This window comes from Dendropsophus ebraccatus, chromosome 6, assembly GCF_027789765.1.
Source record: "Dendropsophus ebraccatus isolate aDenEbr1 chromosome 6, aDenEbr1.pat, whole genome shotgun sequence".
In the NCBI taxonomy this organism is placed as follows: domain Eukaryota; kingdom Metazoa; phylum Chordata; class Amphibia; order Anura; family Hylidae; genus Dendropsophus; species Dendropsophus ebraccatus.
Window position 1 is genome coordinate 148,356,139 of NC_091459.1, and position 22,935 is coordinate 148,379,073.

Below are 22,935 nucleotides of genomic sequence, written 5' to 3' on the forward strand. Positions count from 1 at the left end.
CAGAGATGATAGTTGGATGGTTTGATTGATAATTAAAATTAAGGATTACGACAAAAACCAAGAATGAATCAGATGACGAAACGAAGACTAACATGGGAGCCTCTTGTAGTATACCAGAGCATGGTTCCTGTGGCTGGGCTGAGGATGGCACCTGTAAACAAGTGTTTTATTGTCTAAACTGTTATTTGTATTTCTCTGTACCAGTAACTGGCAGGCAGAGATGGGTTACATGCTTACACTGCACACTACACAACAGCGACATCTACTGACCTTAGTGGGAACTGCTCTAGGTAGTGTGGTAAGCTTGGAAGTTGCTAGAAGGGGGTGTGGTTATGCAGATAGGCCCCCTATATAAGGCTGGCTGTTGCAGAGCTTAGCTGAGACAAGTGAGACAAGCTGAGACAAGAGACTAGTGAGACAAGTGACCAGCTGTAGAGGGGATAACATCACCTCAGGAGATCACCACAGAGAGAGAAGCTGCTGAGGGGAACAAGGAGAAAGATCTTACACAGAGCAGCAAGAGAACAGACAGCTGGAGGTGAGAGAAAGAGAGACCTTGAGAGACAGTTTGTCAGGTGCCCCCTCAGGAAAGGGCCAGCACATATACAGTCAGTGGGAATCCTAAAGACAGACACCCAGTGGAGAGACTTGGCTGTAGGAGGGAGCCGAGTTAACTTAGCCTCGGCACCCATCTTCCTGACATTCGGGGGGTAGGATTGACTAGGACCCCTGGATCCTCTGGGAACCGAAAGTTGTGGCCTAAGGCCCGGCCCAGTAACTTTGCAGGAAGCTCCCTGGCAGACAGGGAGGGGAGAAGCAGACCCTAGCGCCATTGGGAGAAGTCCACAGGATCACCGTGCTCACCAGCGTCCCACACGTACTGGCAGACCAGGACCTAAGGCAGGTCGTCTCTCTACACACCACCAGGCTCTCACAAGCACAGTAGCTCAGTCAAAGCCGCCAGTAGTCACTGCTGTGTACCAAAGGACTGTACAACATCTGCAAGTCTTACAGTAAAGGAGTTGTTGTTACCCTGCCTCCCTCCTTGTCTCCCTGTTGTCTGGTCCACCTGCACCACACCACCATCAAGGGCCATATTACCAGGCAGCAGTATTTTGGGGTTGGCCCCGGGGGAACTACAGGTCCACACCACCGACCACCTTACACACGGGTGCAGCCCCCCTACAGAAACCGCTGCAGCAGCCACAGAAGAGAGAGGGATACCCGGGAAGCGCCAGAGAGTCCCCCTGTACCTGCAGAAGCCCTCGTGCCCACCTGTGACCGTGACAAGTTCCAGCCATCCTGCAGGTATAGCACACTCTCCCCCTGCAGCCCTCAGTGCATCCCCTCACAGAGGAGCTCAGCGCCACACTATCAGGAGAGACTACCATCACCATCATCCTCTCCTCACTCCCCTCCCTCTCTTCCCGTTACCCCGGCTCGCTGCACTCTCATCTCCAGTCCATAAATGTTTTGCGTAGATTAAGTCTCTAGTGGACCAAAGCGCACCAGTCCAACCTCTTATGACCGTCTCCAGATTTATCATTTCTAGTAAATATAGATCAGTTATTCTAAAGAGGGTGAAGGGAAGGCCAATCTACAGTATTTCCTCGCCATAGCTTCTCAAGACACTGGTCTTACATGTATTACAGCAGATATTGGGAATTATGGGACTAGATATGGTAGAAATAAAGAAAACAAGAATATTCGTAAATTTCATTTGCAGTGATTATATTTATTAGGCTCTGTAAAAATGTAAATAGCAGATGACCATAATATATAAGCTGTCCAATCTATCTATTAGTGATGAGCGAGCACTAAAATGTTCTCGAATCGAGTAAAGAACCCCATTAAAGTCAGTAAGAGACTAGAGCATTTAGCCAGGTGCCCCCTGCTGGGCAGAGGGGAGGGTATCTGGTTCGATGCGCAGACGTATGCTTCCTGCCATATAGACATTATGGGAGATATACTGTATTCCTAAACAAAAAATGTGTGTTACTAAACAAATATAGTAGTACATTGCATAATAAGCACATTACAGCTCTTTCGGGAAAGAGATACAGTAAATGCCGGGATGCCGTCTATAACAATACAATTATATATGAATAGAGCTGTGAGCATTAACTCTGCACAGCTGTTTTCCCACACTAATTAAGGTCAATAATCAGGACACTGTGGGGAGAGAGTACTTGTAAATGCCGGGATGCTGTGACAGGTCATTCACAACATGCATAGTCCTGTAAGAGCTTACACGACTATATGTTCCCACGCCAATTAGGTTTCCTATTGATCAAATGGAACTCTGTGGAGTGAATGAATGTTAGTTAGATGTCCAGTGGAAAGTCAATTACTATTACTGTACGTTCTAACTTAGGGCCCTGTTACACAAACAGATTATCTGACAGATTTTTTTCAGCCAAAGCCAGGAACTAAAGGTAATAAAGGAAAGACTGAGATTTCTCCTCTTTTCATATCCATTCCTGGCTTTGGCTTAAAATAATCTGTCAGATAGTCTGTTGGTGTAATATGGCCCTTATACTCATTCTCTCCACAGGGTTCCATTTGATCCATAGGAAACATAATTGGCGTGGGAATAAATACCATTGCATTGGCTCTAGTAGGCTTTTGCAGGATTTTGTGACTGAACTGTTACAGCATCCCGGCATTCACATGCACTCTCTCCCCACAGTTTTCTACTAGACTATTGGCCTGAGGAAACATCAAAAGTTAGCGCTCACAGCACTTTGCATATCATGAATGTATTGTTACGGACTGCATCCCACCATTTATTGTATTTCTTACCCAACAAAATTCTAATGTGCCAAATAACCAATGTTTTAACATATTCATTTTGTAACTCACTTTTTTCATTTAGGGATATACCTCCCATGATGTCTACATCACAGGGAGCATAGATTTATTCTTATTCTAATATGAGCGTAATGCCGGCCCTATGAGATTTAAACAGTTCTACTGTATGCCTGCTCCTGTCGGGTAACCATACTGCATGTATATGAGCCGAGCATAAGGTGACCCAAGCCTATATAGACCCTGGTCACCTGATGTGGCTGGCCAAGAACTTCTATGCCAGTAGCCAACATTCCTACAGTATAAAAGGATGTGCCAGAACTTCCCCGCATGTTTATTGGATCATTTAAGATGGCAAACATGCAGGGAGGAGACCTCCACTTTGACCAGAGCCCCATGAGGCGCTCAATCTCGCATCGAGCAGCCGTATGCTTAATAGAGAATGCTCGCTCAATGCTACCACCTATTAGATGTATACATTTATGTGATGTCAGGAATGAGTGCACTTTACCCTTCATTGCATTAGTGTATTAATAAGCAAAGCAAATCCACATTTATCTGCTACTGTAAATGGTATTGTTTTTTTTCATGGCTTTTTAATTATAATTTTTTTTTTTACTCTAAACATGCAAAGCAGCAACATCTGAGGGGGATTAACCCTTGTAGCACTTCTCGTCTTTGGCGCCATTGTTGAAGCATTTAATGCAATTATTGCCACTACAGCGAAGTAAAGACATCTTTGCATCCAGCTCTCCCCAGTTTTTCCAGACTTCATTCTCCGGCCTCTTCTTATCCTTCTCAAACACTTTGGTGTAGGCGAAGACTCGGTTCCCGGGAAGGTTGACTCTGTTGAGTTTGTCGATGATGTTGTACTTCCCCTTAGGATCAGTACAGGTCTGTACACAAGGGGAGTTCAGGGAGAAGAACACCACACAGCCAGCTGCGGGGTTCTTCTCCAGGAGGGTGCTGATGGGGGATTTACCAGTATCGGAGAGGGGGTTTAGGAGGCGGGATTCGGCGTGAACTTCATATCTCTTCTCTTTTTTGTAGGATGCAGCCACCATTCGATTTCCAATGTAGATTTCTTTCTTGACCACTTTGTCAGGGATGCCGGCAGACTTCTCCACGTTCAGAGCTTCATCAAAGTCGCCGGTTTGTAAATCTTTGTTGCATTCTTGATCAGTAAACTTCACAAAATAGGCATACTGTTCCTGCAAACCCCTGCAAGACAGAAGAGAACTTCACTCTGTGGAAACAAACATTATTAAAGGGAGGCTATGCCCTATCCACAGTATGCACAAGATAGGACATGCGTAAGATTGTGGGGGAAGACTGTTGGGGCCTCCCCAATCTTCAGAATGGGGACCCTGAAGTCCCATCTGAATGGAGCTGCCAAACAGAGCCAAATGCTTTACATAGAGAAATAATGGAAATAGGGGGCACATAAGTGGAATAAGTGGTCTGTGAATTCATTCTCTCATTCTGTAGATCATCAGTGATTCTGACTTTAATCCTTCTCTGCCCAGACATTAAAGCTTTCATTTATTCTACCTAATTTTATTTGTGTAGACCTGGATGCTGTTTGATACCATCTGCCGGGATGCTCTGTCTTCCTCAATGTCAGGTTCCTTACTGTCCTGCTCATAGGCCATAAAGGCTTAGAGGGACCATTGCCAGTAATGTAGCTGAAAGTCTGGACAGTCCAAAGCCACTGTCAGTAAAAAGGGGGGCCCAAGATAAACTTTTGCCTTTATCCAAAAATTAGTAGTACTGGTGCTATAAACACTGAGTGACCAGTAGAGATGAGCGAACTTTTCAAAAGTTCGTTCCGACCGGACTTCCGGATTTTTTTGAAAAGTTCGGTTCCACTGATTTTTAGATTTCTTCGGATTTCATAGTTTAAAGCATCTATATGATAGGGGGGGGTAGTGTATTTGGTTGAATTTAGGGCTCTACATGTCAGTAACATTATTATCTTTTCAATATCTTAAAGTCATTTTTTTTTTACTTCAATATTCACCATTACAGGGTCTATGCAGGAAATTCACCATTACAGTGTCTATGCAGGAAACTCACCATTACAGGGTCTATGGGGGGAACTCACCATTACAGAGTCTATGCAGGAAACTCACCATTACAGGGTCTATGGGGGAAACTCACCATTACAGGGTCTATGGGGGAAACTCACCATTACAGGGTCTATGCGGGAAACTCACCATTACAGGGTCTATGCGGGAAACTCACCATTACAGGGTCTATGCAGGAAACTCACCATTACAGGGTCTATGCAGGAAACTCACCATTACAGGGTCTATGCAGGAAACTCACCATTACATGGTCTATGCAGGAAACTCACCATTACAGGGTCTATGCAGGAAACTAACCATTACAGGGTCTATGCAGGAAATTCACCATTACAGTGTCTATGCAGGAAACTCACCATTACAGGGTCTATGGGGGGAACTCACCATTACAGAGTCTATGCAGGAAACTCACCATTACAGGGTCTATACAGGAAACTCACCATTACAGGGTCTATGGGGGAAACTCACCATTACAGGGTCTATGCGGGAAACTCACCATTACAGGGTCTATGCGGGAAACTCACCATTACAGGGTCTATGCAGGAAACTCACCATTACAGGGTCTATGCAGGAAACTCACCATTACAGGGTCTATGCAGGAAACTCACCATTACATGGTCTATGCAGGAAACTCACCATTACAGGGTCTATGCAGGAAACTAACCATTACAGTGTCTATGCAGGAAACTCACCATTACAGGGTCTATGCAGGAAAAAGGTCACAAATGCAGTGAAGGAGCAGCAGTAGTCACTGGAGGCCAGTGGAGGTCCAGAAATAGTCATTTGAGGCCAGTACAAGAGCAGCAGTAGTCATTGGAGGCCAGTGGAGGTCCAGCGATAGTCATTTGAGGCCAGTACAGGAGCAGCAGTAGCCAACATGGAGGCCAGGCAGGAGCAGCAGTAGCGAACATGGAGGCCAGGCAGGAGCAGCAGTAGCCAACATGGAGGCCAGGCAGGAGCAACAGTAGCCAATATGGAGGGCAGGCAGGATCAGCAGTAGCCAACATGGAGGCCAGGTGGGAGCAGCAGTAGCCACCATAGAGGCCAGGCAGGAGCAGCAGTAGCCAACATGAGGGCCAGGCAGGAGCATCAGTAGCCAACATGGAGGCCAGGCAGGAGCATCAGTAGCCAACATGTAGGTCAGGCAGGAGCATCAGTAGCCAACATGGAGGCCAGGCAGGAGCAACAGTAGTCAACATCGAGGCCAGGCCGGATCAGCAGTAGCCAACATGGAGGCCAGGCAGGAGCAGCTGTAGCCAACATAGAGGCCAGGCAGAAGCAACAGTAGCCAACATAGAGGCAAGGGCAGGCACAGCAGTAGTCAACATGGATGCCAGTTAAGGCCCAGCAGTAGTCAACATGGAGGCAAGGGCAGGCACAGCAGTAGTCTACATGGATGCCAGATAAGGCCCAGCAATAATCAACATGCATGCCAGTTAAGGCCCAGCAGTAGCCAACATTAAGGCAAGGGCAGGCCAAGCAGTAGAAAACATGGATGCCAGTTAACGCCCAGCAGTAGTCAACATGGATGCCAGTTAAGGCCCAGCAGTAGCCAACATAGAGGCCAGGGCAGGAAAAGCAGTAGTCAACATAGAAGCCAGTACAGGAGCGTCAGTAGTCAATATGGATGCCAGTTAAGGCCCAGCAGTAGCCAACATGGAGGCAAGGGCAGGCACAGCAGTAGTCAATATGGATGCCAGTTTTTTTTACTTCAATATTCACCATTACAGGGTCTATGCAGGAAACTCACCATTACAGGGTCTATGCAGGAAACTCACCATTACACGGTCTATGCAGGAAACTCACCATTACTGGGTCTATGCAGGAAAAAGGTCACAAATGCAGTAAAGGAGCAGCAGTAGTCAACATGGAGGCCAGGCCGGATCAGCAGTAGCCAACATGGAGGCCAGGCCAGATCAGCAGTAGCCAACATGGAGGCCAGGCAGGAGCAGCAGTAGCCAACATGGAGGCCAGGCAGGAGAAACAGTAGCCAACATGGAGCGCAGGCAGGAGCAACAGTAGCCAACATGAAGGTCAGGCAGGAGCAACAGTAGCCAACATGGAGGCAAGGGCAGGCACAGCATTAGTCAACATGGATGCCAGATAAGGCCCAGCAGTAATCAACATGGATGCCAGTTGAGGCCCAGCAGTAGCCAACATGGATGCCAGTTAAGGCCCAGTAGTAGTCAACATGGATGCCAGTTAAGGCCCAGCAGTAGCCAACATGGAGGCAAGGGCAGACACAGCAGTAGTCAACATGGATGCCAGTTAAGGTCCAGCAGTAGTCAATATGGATGCCAGTTAAGGCCCAGCAGTAGCCAACATGGAGGCAAGGGCAAGCCCAGCAGTAGAAACATGGATGCCAGTTAAGGCCCAGCAGTGGTCAACATGGATGCCAGTTAAGGCCCAGCAGTAGCCAACATGAAGGCAAGGGCAGGCCAAGCAGTAGAAAACATGGATGCCAGTTAACGCCCAGCAGTAGTCAACATGGATGCCAGTTAAGGCCCAGCAGTAGCCAACATGGAGGCCAGGGATGGAAAAGCAGTAGTCAACATAGAAGCCAGTACAGGAGCGTCAGTAGTCAACATAGAGGCCAGTGAAGGCCCAGCAGTAGTCAACATAGAGGCCAGTGAAGGCCCAGCAGTAGTCAACTTGGTGGCCAGGGCAGGAGCGGCAGTAGCCAACATGGAGGCCAGGGCAGGAGTAGCAGTTGTAATGGGGTGACACAAGCAACGGAAGCAGAATAATGAGGTCCATGGACAGGAGAGAGGTAGCAGGGCAGCAGCAGGAATGGTGGAATGAATGGTGGAATGACCAGTAAGGTTTAGTTCACATATAGGCCATAATAGAAGCAGAAAAGGTCCTACATCTTGGTGACAACAGGACCAAATCCTACTCTGTGGTATCAGGAGCAGGTGTCACAAAGTCCTTATCTATCCAGGTGGCGTTCATTTTGATGAAAGTCAGACGCTCCACACTATCACAGGACAATCTCCTTCTCCTGGGACTGACAATATGACCTGCTGCGCTGAAAACTCGTTCGGATGACACATAGTGATACTATCACACTGCTGGCCGGATAGGAGAGTATGTCCAAAGCAAATTCAATGAGTTGTGGCCAGACATCTAATTCTCCCACCCAGTAGTCCAGGGGTTCCGGCACGTTAGGTGGCAACGTAGAGTCTATGGCTGCATGAAAGCGTGCATCATGGAAATCAGGCTCAGACTGGTGCCGCTGCTCATGCCACCCAAGGTGCTAGAGGAGGATGTGGAGGAGGCAGCGCTGCTGGTGTGGCCCTGGTGGGAATGGCGTGAATGAGAGCGGAGTGTTCCAAAGGCTGCCACTAAATGTGCACCCAGCTCCTCTCTATACTAATTCATTTTTTCCTCCCGTTGGGAAGGGTGAATGGATTCACGCAGCTTGTTGAGATACCATGGGTCCAGTAGTGTGACCAGCCAGAAGTCGTCCCATTAATGAATCCGTTGCAAGCGTGGGTCAGCTTGAAAGCATATCAACATGCACCTAGCCATTTCAACCAGGGAGTGGGAAGGAATCCCCACCTCCATCTCCACAGCATACTGCCAATGGGTACTGCCTCCATCCTCCTCATCCTCCTCATAGCCCTGCATATCCTCCTCTGGCCCCCCTCTTGTCTGGCAGGAAGGCTCATCTCCTTCTCCTTAACCCATCTCCCCTAAGAGTTTCTGTGCGTACAGGTCCTCCTCCTCCTCAACTTTCTCTGCCTCCACCTCCACCAAGCCTTCCTCCAGCGACCCAGGCTGCGACAGTGGCAAGACCTGTTTTCCCTCGCCACAGAGTCACATCAGCATCAGCTCCAGTACATGAAGCATGGGTATGATGGCGCTCAGTCCTGTGTCTTGCCCACTGACCAGAAAGGTGGCCTCCTCAAAGGGTCGTAGCAAGCGGCAGGTGTCACACATGAGCTGCCACTGCCCAAGCTCCAGGTTACACAGGGGGGTCGCCATGTCCGCCTGCATCAAGAGGAAATCAGTCAAGGCCTTCCTCTGCTCATAGAGCCGGTCCAGCATGTGGAGGTTGGAGTTCCACTGCGTGGCTACATCGCAAATGAGACGATGGTTGGGAAGACGGTTCCTCCGCTGCAGGTCGAGGAGGATGTGGTGAGAGCGACTTGAATGGCTGAAATGGTTAGACAGCTTTCGAGCCATTGACAGCACAGTGTGTAAATGGGATGAAGACTTTAGAAAGTGTGTAACTATTAGGTGTAAAACATGTGCCATACACAGTGGCGTGCCCCATACCTCCTCGACGCAGCACGGAGAGAATGTTGCTCCCATTGTCACTCACCACCGTCCCAACTTTAAGATGGCGTGGAGTCAGCCACGAGTGGATTTCCATCTCGAGCAGGCGGTGCAGCTCTTCCCCTGTGTGTCTCCTTTCACCCAGGCAGGCTAGATGCAGCACAGCGTGACACCTCCATGCTACACCCAAGTGGTACAAGGGAGAAATACTGGCGGTTGAGGAGGCTTTGGACCCACTAGAAGAAGTGGAGGAGGACCACAACACAGGAACCCTGCTGTGAGAACGGGGTGGTGTCATCGCCCTTCCCTGGCCAAGTTGCTGGGGGTCCGCCGGCCATATTACATTTTCCCACTGAGCAGTAATGGACATATACTGCCCTTGCCATAATTACAGCTCCAGATGTCTGTCGTTAAATGTACATGTCTGCTCACTGAATGGCTCAGCGAGTCAGCAACCTTTTTGTGAACATAGCTATACATGGCCGGGATATCTGTGTTAGAAAAGTAGTGTGGACTCGGCACCTTCCACTGTGGCTCCGCACACGACATCAGTTCACAGAAAGGTGACGAGTCAACAACTTTAAACGGCAGAGCCTGGAGCACCAGCAACTTGGCCAGGTGGGCGTTCAGCTTGACTGCTTTGGAATTGCTGGGTGCATATGTCTGCCTCCAGTATAGGGATTCCATGATGACAGGCTGCCTACTGCTAGCAACACAGGGGCCACCAGCCGAAGAAGGGAGTAAAGCCACACTCCCTTTCACAGAGGAGGTCTGCAGTTTCCTGCTGCTGTTGACCGTGGGTCTTCCTGGGCCTGCTGTGACCCACTATCACCTCATTTTTCCTATGGTGGCGCTTCATATGGGCAGCCATGGCGCTGGTGCCAGGATGGCAATTCTTGCCTCTTTTAATGCGCCTGTCGCACAGGCGACAGATGACCACATAAGTATCCTCTGGGCACTTTTTAAAAAACTGCCATACAGGCGAGGTGTAGAGTCTAGTATCGACAGGCTCCGAGGATGGGCGGGCGCTGCCGATAATAGGACCTACAGTGGAGGAGGTTTCCCCCGTGGTCATCTACTTGTCCCGGCCACGCTTCCGACTTGTTTGCTGACTACTGCTGCCTGTCTGCTTCTTAGTTGTGGTGGGCCTGCTGGCGGACGGATTCCCTGTTGATGAATCCGTCGAATAAGCCAAATCCTGCCGTGGATCCCATGTAACATCCTATGTAGCATCATCCTGTTCCAGAATGATGCTATCATCCTCATCAGCCCTCTCTCGTCTACTGACTACTGCTCTCCTGCCAGGCCTAACATGGGCCTGCTCTGATATCGCCTCCGACACAGCTATGCCCTGCACTTGATTGTCCCCTGTCTCTTCCCCCACGTGCTCATCATCATCAAAGAGCAGTTGGCTGCTCATACACGCCAACAGTTCCCTTGCAGGCGGTGGATCAAAAGTTAGCGGGATGTTGCTGATGATGACAGATGGAGGACGTGGGGGAATTGCTGCGTACCCGTGCCAAGTCAGGGTCGTGTCCGAGGTACCCACAGATACCTGGCTGGCTGTCTCACTACTCATCCTTGTGGACGTCAAAGTGTGAGCCAGCCACTCCAGGACTGTGGAATTAGACGTGTGAACACGACTCTGGTGTGACAAAGGAAGCTCAGGCCTGCCACTGGACCCTCTTCCTTGCTACTTCCTCTTCTGCCCCTGGAGCCAGACTCTATGCCCTGCCCTCTGCCTGAAATGCTTTGTGAGGTTTCCTGCTGCCGCTGTGCCATGACTTTATATTAAAATTCTGATTTCTACACTTGGTAGATGAGAACAGTATTTTCTGTAATACAGTCTAGCATGCGTGCCACTTTAGTACTTGTATTTCTGTATAGCACTGTTTCTCTTCTGTTAACCATGGTTCTCTCTAAAGATACACGTGCAGTCATCATTGCACTGCACAAAAATGGCCGAACAGGGAAGAGTATCGCAGCTAGAAAGATTGCACCTCAGTCAGCAATCTATCGCATCATCAAGAACTTCAAGGAGAGAGGTTCCATTGTTGCCAAAAAGGCTCCAGGGCGCCCAAGAAAGACCAGCAAGAGCCAGGACTGTCTCTTAAAAGTGTGGTCAGCTGCGGGATGGGGCTACCGGCAGTGCAGAGCTTGCTCAGGAATGGCAGCAGGCAGGTGTGAGGGCATCTGCACTGTGCACTGTGAGACTGCGGAGACTCTTGGAGCAAGGCCTGGTCTCAGGGAGGGCGGCAAAGAAGCCACTTCTCTCCAGAAAAACATCAGGGACAGACTGATATTCTGCAAAAGGTCCAGGGAGTGGCCTGCTGAGGACTGGGGGAAAGGTCCAGGGAGAGGACTGCTGAGGACTGGGGGAAAGGTACAGGGAGTGGACTGCTGAGGACTGGGGGAAAGGTCCAGGGAGTGGACTGCTGAGGACTGGGGGAAAGGTCCAGGGAGTGGACTGCTGAGGACTGGGGGAAAGTCATTGTCTCTGATGAATCCCCTATCTGATTGTTTGGGACATCTGGAAAACAGCTTATTGGGAGAAGATGAGGTGAGCGCTACCACCAGTCTTGTCTCATGCCAACTGTAAAGCATCCTGAAACCATTCATGTGTGGGGGTGCTTCTTAGCCAAGGGAATCGGCTCTCTCACAGTCTCACAGCCTAAAAACGCAGCCATGAATAAAGAATGGGACCAGAACGTCCTCCAAGAGCAACTTCTCCCAACCGTCCAAGAGCAGTTTGGCCACCAACAATGCCTTTTCCAGCATGATGGAGCCCCTTGTCATAAAGCAAAGGTGGTAGCTAAATGGCTCAGGGAACAAAACATAGAGGATTTGGGTTCATGGCCTGGAAACTCCCCAGATCTTAATCCCATTGAGAACTTAATCCCATTGAGAATCCCATTTGGTCAATCACCAAGAGACGAGTGGACAAACAAAAACCAACAAATTCTGACAAATTGCAAGCATTGATTGTGCAAGAATGGACGACTATCAGTCAGGATTTGGTCCAGAAGTTGTATGAGAGCAGCCGGGGAGAATTGCAGAGGTCCTGAAGAAGAAGCCGCAACACTGCAAATATTATAGACTTGCTGCAGTAACTCATCTACCTGTCAGTATAAGCTTCTGTTACTCATAATATGATTGCAATTCTATTTCTGTATGTGATAAAAACATCTGACAAACACACAGAAAAACCAGAGGACAGGGGATCATGGGAAAATAGAAGATTTGTGTCATTCTCAAAACTTTTGGCCATGACTGTAATGACCCATTTACTACCAAGGTGCAGTATACCATTGACGTGTGCTGTTTTAGAGCTGCAAACCTACAACCATTACTTATTTTGGGGAACAACAGGTCCTAATTCTTTAAAAATGGGGTGTTAAAAATTACGACTAGGGAAGCTGGAACCCTGGCTGTCTCTTACTTAGCGGTCTGACCCTAGGTGGTCAGTGACTACTGGTCGGCAGTTCCTACTAATGCAAAAGTGCACACAGAGACAAAACAAGACAAACAAAACACAAAAGAATAGTCATACATGAATGGCAAAATAGCAATTAATGGCAATCAAATCCAAAAGAGAGCAGAGGGCTGGTGGTATTCTTATGTGATGTCAGAGTTCGGGTCCAGGGCATGATTGGTCTAGTCCTCTGACACCCAGACAACACAGATCCCAGACTGGTAAGGAAGTAATGCGAGGTGAAGGGACTGTCAATCACAACTAGTTTAAGGGCCCTATTACACCAACAGATTATCTGACAGATTTTTTCAGCCAAAGCCAGGACTGGGTTTGAAAAGAGGAGAAATCTCAGTCTTTCCTTTATGATCTGTTCTCTGTTTATAGTCTGTTTCTGGCTTTGGCTGAAAAAAATCTGTCAGATAATCTGTTGGTGTCATAGGGCCCTAACCCACTTTTGCCTCTTTCTGACTAGGCCTCTGTCTGCCATTATTGTACCTTGCTCACCCTCTCTGTTGCTGACTCGGCCGGTCTGACCATTCTATTCCGTGTCCTGTCTTGGCCTGTGTTTTGTCTGTATTTGTCTGTCCGTGTTGTGGACGGTTGGTTAGGACCTGCTCTGCGAGTAGTCGAGGACAGAGTGGGAGGTGCTAACCTTAGGGCCCACTCGCTCTGTCTCTTTGCCCCCTTGGGCCTTGACACCTTTTTCATTTTACAAACTGATGACCTTTATGCTATGCTCACCGGCCTCTCTGTTCTATGGTTCATTATTAAGTCATCAGACGGGTTTTTACTGGCTGGTACTGGTACTGGTACTGGTATATTCCTAGTTGTGACTGAATGAAATCTTCTCAGTCACACTCTGTTCTGTACAAAGCTGAATGAGCTGACACCAACGTCCCACACACACCATCCCTGGAAATTTCATGTATTACCCAATGGCAGCCTGGAGGTGGCGTCACACACAGAATTAAAGCTGATCTAACTTTGCTGTAATGTCTATATATATATATTTATATATATATATGTGTGGCCTCCACATGCTTGTATGACCTCCCTACAAGGCCCGGGCATGCTCCTGATAAGGGTGTATGACCTCCCTACAAGGCCCGGGCATGCTCCTGATGAGGTGGCTGTATGACCTCCCAACAAGGCCCGGGCATACTCCGGATGAGGTGGATGTATGACCTCCCTACAAGGCCCGGGCATGCTCCTGATGAGGTGTATGACCTCCCTACAAGGCCCGGGCATGCTCCTGATGAGGTGTATGACCTCCCTACAAGGCCCGGGCATGCTCCTGATGAGGTGTATGACCTCCCTACGAGGCCCGGGCATGCTCCTGATGAGGTGTCTGTATGACCTCCCTACAAGGTCCGGGCATGCTCCTGATGAGGTGTCTGTATGACCTCCCTACAAGGCCCGGGCATTCTCCTGATGAGGTGGATGTATGACCTCCCTACAAGGCCCGGGCATGCTCCTGATGAGATGTCTGCATGACCTCCCTACAAGGCCTGGGCATGCTACTGATGAGGTGTATGACCTCCCGACAAGGCCCAGGCATGCTCCTGATGAGGTGTATGACCTCCCTACAAGGCCCAGACATGCTCCTGATAAGGGTGTATGACCTCCCTACAAGGCCCAGGCATGCTCCTGATGAGGTGTCTGTATGACCTCCCTACAAGGCCCGGGCATGCTCCTGATGAGGTGGCTGTATGATCTCCCTACAAGGCCCGGGCATGCTCCTGATGAGGTGTCTGTATGACCTCCCTACAAGGCCCGGGCATGCTCCTGATGAGGTGTCTGTATGACCTCCCTACAAGGCCTGGGCATGCTCCTGATGAGGTGTCTGTATGACCTCCCTACAAGGCCTGGGCATGCCCATGATGAGGTGGCTGTATGATCTACTTACAAGGCCCGGACATGCTTCTGATGAGGTGTATGACCTCCCTACAAGGCCCGGGCATGCTCCTGATGAGGTGTATAACCTCCCTACAAGGCCCGGGCATGCTCCTGATGAGGTGTATAACCTCCCTACAAGGCCCGGGCATGCTCCTGATGAGGTGTATAACCTCCCTACAAGGCCCGGGCATGCTCCTGATGAGGTGTATGACCTCCCTACAAGGCCCGGGCATGCTCCTGATGAGGTGGCGGATGTTCTCCTGAGGGATCTCCTCCCAGACCTGGACTAAAGCAGCCGCCAACTCGTGGACAGTCTGTGCTGCAACGTGACATTGGTGGATAGAGTAGACATGATGTCACAGATGTGCTCAATGGGATTCAGGAGAACGGGCGGCCAGTCCATAGCTTCACTGCCTCCATTTTGCAGGAACTGCTGCCACCCTCCAGCCACATGAGGTCTAGCATTGTCCTGCATTAGGAGGAACCCCAACCGCACCAGCATATGGTCTCACAAGGGCTCTGAGGGTCTCGCTACCTAATGGCAGTCAGGCTACCTCTGAAAGCACATGAGGGCTGTGCAGACCCCCAAAGAGATGCCCCCCCCCACACCATTATTGACCCCCTGCCAGACCGCTCATGCAAAAGGACATTGCAGGCAGCAGATCGCTCTCCACGGCGTCTCCAGACTCTGTCACCTCTGTCACATGTGCTCAGTGTGAACCTGCTCTCATCTGTGAGGAGCACAGGGGGCGCCAGTGTTGAATCTGCCAATCCTGATGTTCTCTGGTAAATGCCAAGTGTCCTGCACGGTGCTGGGCTGTGAGCACAACCCCCATCTGTGGACATAGGACCCTCATACCATGGAGTTGGCGTCTAACCGTTTGTGCAGACACATGCACATTTGTGGCTGCTGGAGGTCATTTTACAGGGCTCTGGCAGTGCTCCTCCTGGTCCTCCTTTCACAAAGGCAGAGGTAGCGGTCCTGCTGCTGGGTTGTTGCCCTCCTAAGGCCTCCTCCACGTCTCCTGGTGTACTGGCCTGTCTCCCGGTTTGCTGGCCTGTCTCCTGGTAGCCTCCAGCCTCTGGACACTACGCTGACAGACACAGAAAAACTTCTTGCCACAGCTCATTTTGAGGTGCCATCCTGGATGGGCTGCACTACCTGAGCCACTTGTGTGGGTTGTAGAGTTTGTCTCATGCTACCATCAGTGTGAAAGCACCAACATTCAAAAGTGACCAAACCATCAGCCAGAAAGCCTAGATACTGGTAAGTGGTCTGTGGGCCCCACCTGCAGAACCCTCTGTTATTGAGGGGGTCTTGCTAGTTGCAGGTGACAGTGATTGTCAGTCAGTGCTGCTTCCTAAGTGGACTGCTTGATTTCACATAAATTTGATTTACTTGGAGTCATATTGTGTTGTTTATGTATTCCTTTTATTTTTTTTAAGCAGTGTATACATATCCCAGACCACACTATATATACAGTATATAGTAATCTCCATTGCTGTCGGTCTCCATTTGCCTTTCTCGGACACACAAACCCTTATTTACACAGGAAGATGTGCGGCTGATAAAAATAAGTTTAAAAGCCAACTCAAAAGATGGGATCAGCCAATAATCCTCTGCTGATCGCTGTCACCTTTAAACAGGCCGATTATTGGCTGCAGAAACATTTCCAGTAGTATTCCCTGCCTGATAATCGGCCCCTGTAAAAAGACCTTAACGATCAGCTGTAGATCCAGACCCTGACCTTGACCCAGACCCAGATGCTGACCCAGACCCTGACCCAGACCCTGACCCCGACCCAGACCCTGACCCAGACCCAGACCCAGATGCTGACCCAGACCCTGACCCCGACCCTGACCCAGATCATGACCCAGACCCCAACCCTGACACTGACCCTGACCAGTCACATTTTTTGAAGTGTGTAACATGTTAAAGTTTTTCTAATGATAGAAACACTTTAAACTAGACAGTCTTCCCCAGATTGACCCAAGTGTCTCCGGCTGATGGATGAATCCAGCTGACCTGGAGACTGTGGATTTTACCTTTCTACCAGGTATTAGTTGGTTACTTCAAACTCAAATTGTGGACCAACATGTTGGGGCATATAGACTGCATCTACCCAGAAAACTATTCAAACATATAATATAAAGTATAATAAACGTAACGCAAGTCAGGCGGTATTTGGTAAAAATTGTGTCAAAAATTTTGCAATAGTAAAGCTGGACCAGCGACTCTTGTGTGAACACTGCCTTATTACCGGCTATTCTAAGTTAAGGCTTCTCACCTGAAGATGTTTTGCTCAATGTAGTTTGTGATTTTTCCCACTTGCTCTGGGCTTAGAGGAGTCGCTGTCAGTACACAGCTCCACAGGCAGAGGGCGGCCAGGAGCACAGGTCCCATCCTCATCTATAAAGAGAGAAAAGGTTATTAATAGAGAAGAAGGAGACCCAAACCCCAACAGATGAGGAGCTCGGTTACTAGGGCAGCACTGGTCAGGAGATCCCCTCCCCGACTATTGCTGAAACTGGATCAGTAACTGGCTTCCTCTAACACTGAACTGGGTGTGAGATGAGGAAGTGGCAGCTGATGTAAGAGAGAGGACTTCCCGTATTACAAGGTCACAATCAAGGGCAAAACCCTTTGTTTACTGGTTATTACTTGTATAGAACGCCTAATCAGGAATACACCCCAGTGTGGGGTTACACATCTACAAAAGACACCTTGGTCAACCAAGCACTATGTGACGTGCGCACCAGGTGGGTGGTGTGGCGGTACCCTGCTAAGGGCGCGGTGTATGGGTAACGTCCTTTGCCATAAGTGTTTGACCTCTTGGCTATCCCTGCTCTTCTCATTCTGTGGCGTAGATTGGGCGCCCCTTTGGCTAGTTTAGCGATACATATAGAAGTGTAACCATGCCCTTTATGCCCAGTGCCCAGTATTGTAAATCTCAGGGGATTTATTCTATGGTTTCTCTTTATTTCCACCCGCCTCCTGGGCACTTACTGTTCTATCTTTTTACCATGAAATTTTTTTTACATGTTTAGATTTTTTGTATTCCATAAAGTGGTGTATACATTTTCTTAATTATTTGTCCAGCATTTTTGGGGTGTTTTCCCGATCAGGGTGCCTATGGACATCACTTCTTACGGCCTTTTTTATGTTTATGACGCAGTATAGCAATTTAGGGATTAGGTTACAAGGAAGGCTAGTCTATGGGGGGGGGGGGGTAGGAAGGGGAGAACCTCTCTACATAGACAGAGGAAGAGACAGCTAAGAGACAGATATGAGACCTCTCTCCAGGGTGTGGTACACAGTTCACTACAGCTTTCTTGTGGCTGCCATGCTGCTGTTGCTGCTGCTTTATAGGCTGTGTACAGAGACAGTGCAGGATCTCCTCCTCTGTGTGAAAATGACAAAGGCTATATATATGCAAAAGAGGAGCCTGTGGAGCCTCATCAAAGAGTCCTGAAACACAGAACTAGCCAGATACCCCTCCGGGAAGGAATCAGCCGAGGGGCGACTTCTGTAAGGAAACCACCACATCCACCATATTAACTGGCCCTATAAGTCAGTGTAATGACAAGGGAAAAACCAAGGCCAGGTGTCCATCCACAGACTGCTGTTCCGGGGTGTTGCCCCTCATCAGTGTGGGACGGGTCCTTCCCGGAGGGATATCTGGCTAGTCCTGTGTTTCGAGACTCTTTGATGAGGCTCCACTGGCTCTTCTTTTGCTTATTTATGTTTCCCAGGGGGCAATGCACCTAGAACTTCACTGCATTGAGCGCTTTCACTAGCAGCCGGCAGTGTTACCGTTTGGCTGGTCTCCCTGAGATCAGCCATCTGTTTCTCTTGAAGGCTGTATATAAGATAAAGTGCTCCCCGTCATGTACACACAAGGTGGTGTACCCTAAAAAAAATCATGATATAAATCATCAAAAATATGATGATAATAATGTGATCCTATCGTATACATTACACCATGAGTCGCTCGGGCTTCCCTTCCTGCTGTCTTCCCAGTCAGGCTCACATTATGGAGGATGGAGAAATCTACACTTACCGGACTACCGGGTCCCGGGAAGCAGTTACTGTGGGAGTAGAGAGCAGAGAGTGTGGTGGGTAACCTGCGGAGGTCTGAGCCAACAGGAAGCGTGGACGCCCGAGGTAAGAACGGCTGAGATAGTTTCACTTTCACTTACTGACACTTTCATTTGCACTCTATGTATCTGGTTTCATTATCTCTAAAGCTAATGTGTCTTAAAGGGAAAGTCCACCCTATTGTTATGTGTAATTACAGTGATATGATTGCTTTTGTGTGATGTGTTCTATCCTGTGGCTCTATTAGAATGGGTGAGCTCCATCAGTATATGTGTATGTTCCAGTGAAGGTTATTGTATTTTATTGTATTTTACAGCTTATTTTTGATATACCAATAAAGATATGTTTCTATTGTTGTTGTAATATTAATCATTATTTAGGGGTTTTGAATTTTGTTGATAAACACTTAGGGGGAGATTTATCAAAGGGAGTAAAATTTAGACTGGTACAAACTGCCCACAGCAGCCAATCACAGCTCAGCTTTAGGCAGTGCTGAAAGAAAAGAGGAGCTGTGATTGGTTGCTGTGGGCAGTTTGCACCAGTCTAAATTTTACAACCTTTGATAAATCTCCCCCTTAATATATGGGAAGTTTTTGCTAGACGATTTTGGGTGTGTACATTCATAGGCTAAAAAAGGGGTCTGGGGCACGGGAGGCAGGAATACCACCCACAGTGCTCCATCTGACAGGGGGATCGGTGCCCTATCTGCTGGGGGGGGGGATCGGTGCCCTATCTGCTGGGGGGGATCAGTGCCCCATCTGCTGGGGGGGATCGGTGCTCCATCTGCTGGGGGGGGATCAGTGCCCCATCTGCTGGGGGGGATCGGTGCTCCATCTGCTGGGGGGGATCGGTGCTCCATCTGCTGGGGGGGATCGGTGCCCCATCTGCTGGGGGGGATAGGTGCTCCATCTGCTGGGGGGGATCGGTGCCCCATCTGCTGGGGGGGATCGGTGCCCTATCTGCTGGGGGGGATCGGTGCCCTATCTGCTGGGGGGGATCGGTGCCCTATCTGCTGGGGGGGATCGGTGCCCCATCTGCTGGGGGGGATCGGTGCCCTATCTGCTGGGGGGGATCGGTGCTCCATCTGCTGGGGGGGATCGGTGCTCCATCTGCTGGGGGGGATCGGTGCTCCATCTGCTGGGGGGGATCGGTGCTCCATCTGCTGGGGGGGATTAGTGCCCCATCTGCTGGGGGGGATAGGTGCCCCATCTGCTGGGGGGGATAGGTGCCCCATCTGCTGGGGGGGATCGGTGCCCCATCTGCTGGGGGGGATCGGTGCTCCATCTGCTGGGGGGGATCGGTGCTCCATCTGCTGGGGGGGATCGGTGCCCCATCTGCTGGGGGGATAGGTTCCCCATCTGCTGGGGGGGATAGGTGCCCCATCTGCTGGGGGGGATCAGTGCTCCATCTGCTGGGGGGGATCGGTGCTCCATCTGCTGGGGGGGATCGGTGCTTCATCTGACAGGGGGATCGGTGCCACATCTGCTGGGGGGATCGGTGCCTCATCTGCTGGGGGGGATTAGTGCTCCATCTGACAGGCGGATTGGTGCTCCATCTGCTGGGGGGGATCAGTGCCCCATCTGCTGGGGGGGATTCCTTCTCACTTTCTCCAAACTGCCTTATTAGCCTATGATTGTAACTACAAACTGCACGGAAACAAGATTACGGAGCAGCATGGAAATAAACCGTGAGTCCAGCTATGAATGAGGAAGTCCCTAGAATAGTCCTATAAAAACTGTTGGAGGTGTCCAATCGCATTCAATGAGTTCTAAAATAATCGGCCAATGCAGCAAAATTGTAGAACTTCAAATGTGTAGAAGATTTTCAATTAACAGGATCCAGAACAGTATTAGGGAAATGGGAGATGAAAGTCCTCCACAAATCCTCAACATGAAGGAAGAAAAGAAAGAAGGCAACAATAGCCCAAAAATAGGGATCCTGAGCAGGGATAATAACCTTGTCCTAGAAACACGTTCTACATCTACAGCTGGCCAGGAATACCAAACACCAAGGAAATCTCAGATTGCCTAATGAACCGCTAATATCTTGACGATCCCATTGTGTGGGATCCATTTCTCTATGAACGGACGCCACTTTTGGAAAAATATCTTTTTTAATGTAATGTGATCTAATAAGAGCTTTATTGAATTCAAGTATTTCTGTGATGGTTGGAGCAGTCGGAGCAGCCAATGGGCACAATCACCCCTTTCCTGACGGCTTCCTTCACATCATTATTCCTCAGGCTGTAGATCACAGGATTTAATACAGGAGTAAAAACAGCATAAATTAGAGCAATATACTTTAGATAACATGAAAAACTCTTTTTTTGCCCTATGTACATGATAATAATTGTAACGTAATACATCAGCACCACAGTGAGGTGGGAGGCGCAGGTGGAGAAAGCCTTGGATCTTCCTTGTACTGAATGGATTTTAAGTATAGAAATAATGATACAGATATAAGTCACTACAATGAAGGCAAGAGGTGATAATAGAGTGAAAAAACCTACAACAACCATAGATATCCTATAGAAGGAGAGGTCACCGCACGCCACCTCCAGAAGAGCCAAGATCTCACAAACAAAATGGTTCAATGTGTTCTCTCTGCAGAATATAAGAGGTCTCACCATGGTCGGGACAGTAGATACAATGAAGCTTCCCGACCACATAATAACAGTGATGGATCCACATAGCCTCCAGCTCATAATGGTGGTGTAATGTAAGGGGGAGCATATAGCGATATACCGGTCATAGGCCATCACCGCCAGCAGGACGCATTCAGTTGCTCCTAGAAACAGACTAAAGTTCATCTGTATGAGACAACCGATGAGGGAAATCCTTCTATTCTCTGACAATAGATCAAACAGCAACTTTGGTGCAGAACACGATGAACAACACAAATCCAAAAAAGAGAGATTACAGAGGAAATAATACATGGGAGTGTGTAACTTAGGGGTGAGGAGAACGGTGACGATCAGGAAGCCGTTCCCCAGGATGATCAGTATATAAAGGACAAAAATAATGACAAACAGTAAAATACAGGTCTGCAAGTTCTGAGAAAACCCGATGAGGATGAAATGATTCACAAGGGTTTGATTTCTAAGCTCCATGTTAGAATTCACATTATATTGTCCTCAGTCATCTGTTATATAGAAAAGAAGTGGAAAAGAAGTTTTAATATGACTAACCTAGTGCATAGTTCATGGCTGTGTATTGGATAGAGGCCAGGACTCCTTTCAAAATGACAGGAGTCACTGCTCAGTATTAGTTTTGCCACTATATACATCACTGCTTGCTGTGGAGGAACACATGTAATGGGGCTGATTTACTAAAGTGTTTATCCATTTTCCCTGATGCTTTAGTGTTCCGACATATTTATTTACAGTGTGCAACATTATTTTTACAACCCCCCCCCCCCAAATAAATAAAATAAATAAATAAATGTGTCAATGTCATTTAAAAAAAAAATGACATGTCATAGAGACATACCATGAAACGAGTATTCCAAAAGCACCAGTAGAAGTGGGATGCATGCCAGAGGGTCTCCAATCCCAAGTGAAGACCAAAAGACATCCAAAAAGAAAGTTGTCCGACAGCATCCAGTAGTGCAAAAAGAGCAAGGATTTATTCAAGCAACATACACAATTGCAACGTTTCAACCCCTGTGGGTCTTTCTCATAAAGACCCTTGAGAAAGACCCACAGAGGTCGAAATATCGTCGTGTATGTTGCTTGAATAAATCCTCGCTCTTTATGCACTGCTGGATGGAGTTTTGATCAGTCAAGGTCTGAGTGTTCAGACCCGCACTGATTGGGAGAATGAGCGGGAGAAGACAGTGCTAAGCGTGACCTTGTCCCGGCTCTGTGTCACATGATCAGTCGAGCTCCGACTATTTGTATATATAATAGATTGGGGAGTGGTCTGTGTTGCTCTCCTGACCTGTTCCCCCCCCTCACCATACACAGGAACGTTCGGCCCTTCCCACCATAATAATAATGAAGAGTTTAAAGACACCACAGACCCAAAACATTATTTTTGACGCTCCATGCTTTACTGTGCCAGACCCTCGGCCACACAGAATCCTGAAATGAATCACAAATTCTATGAATTTAACCAATTTTCTTTTTTTTTTCTTTAAAATTCAGAATGAATCTGATTTGCTCATAACCAGAGATGAGCGAATCACTGATCTCAATGATGTAAGATGCCTTATTGCACCGTATATAAACTCTGTTTTGAGGCCACTATATTTACCCCTGAGGAAGCCCCTCTGCATGGAACGCATGGGGTTTCCGA

At 48.6% G+C, this 22,935-nt stretch overlaps 2 protein-coding genes across 2 annotated transcripts; both read right to left on the reverse strand.

The window, feature by feature from the left end:
- Nucleotides 1-1,710: 1,710 nt before the first annotated feature.
- On the reverse strand, nucleotides 1,711-18,731 carry LOC138795154 (uncharacterized). Its single transcript, XM_069974136.1, has 3 exons — nucleotides 18,603-18,731; nucleotides 16,830-16,951; nucleotides 1,711-4,029 (listed from the first exon to the last, which is right to left on the reverse strand). Exons 2-3 carry the CDS (start codon nucleotides 16,949-16,951, stop codon nucleotides 3,462-3,464), a joined length of 690 nt encoding a protein of 229 aa, XP_069830237.1. The 5' UTR covers nucleotides 18,603-18,731; the 3' UTR covers nucleotides 1,711-3,461.
- Nucleotides 18,732-20,789: 2,058 nt separating this feature from the next.
- LOC138795347 (olfactory receptor 13C9-like) lies at nucleotides 20,790-21,749 on the reverse strand. The gene has a single exon (XM_069974335.1). It carries the CDS (start codon nucleotides 21,747-21,749, stop codon nucleotides 20,790-20,792), a length of 960 nt encoding a protein of 319 aa, XP_069830436.1.
- Between the last annotated feature and the right edge of the window lie 1,186 nt (nucleotides 21,750-22,935).

Coding starts and splice junctions, on each gene's coding strand:
- LOC138795154 (XM_069974136.1), bottom strand. CDS start 16,951: ATGAGGATGGGACCTGTGCTCCTGGCCGCCCTCTGCCTGTGGAGCTGT. Junction 4,030..16,829: donor ATTGAGCAAAACATCTTCAG/GTGAGAAGCCTT, acceptor TCTGTCTTGCAG/GGGTTTGCAGGAACAGTATG.
- LOC138795347 (XM_069974335.1), bottom strand. CDS start 21,749: ATGGAGCTTAGAAATCAAACCCTTGTGAATCATTTCATCCTCATCGGG.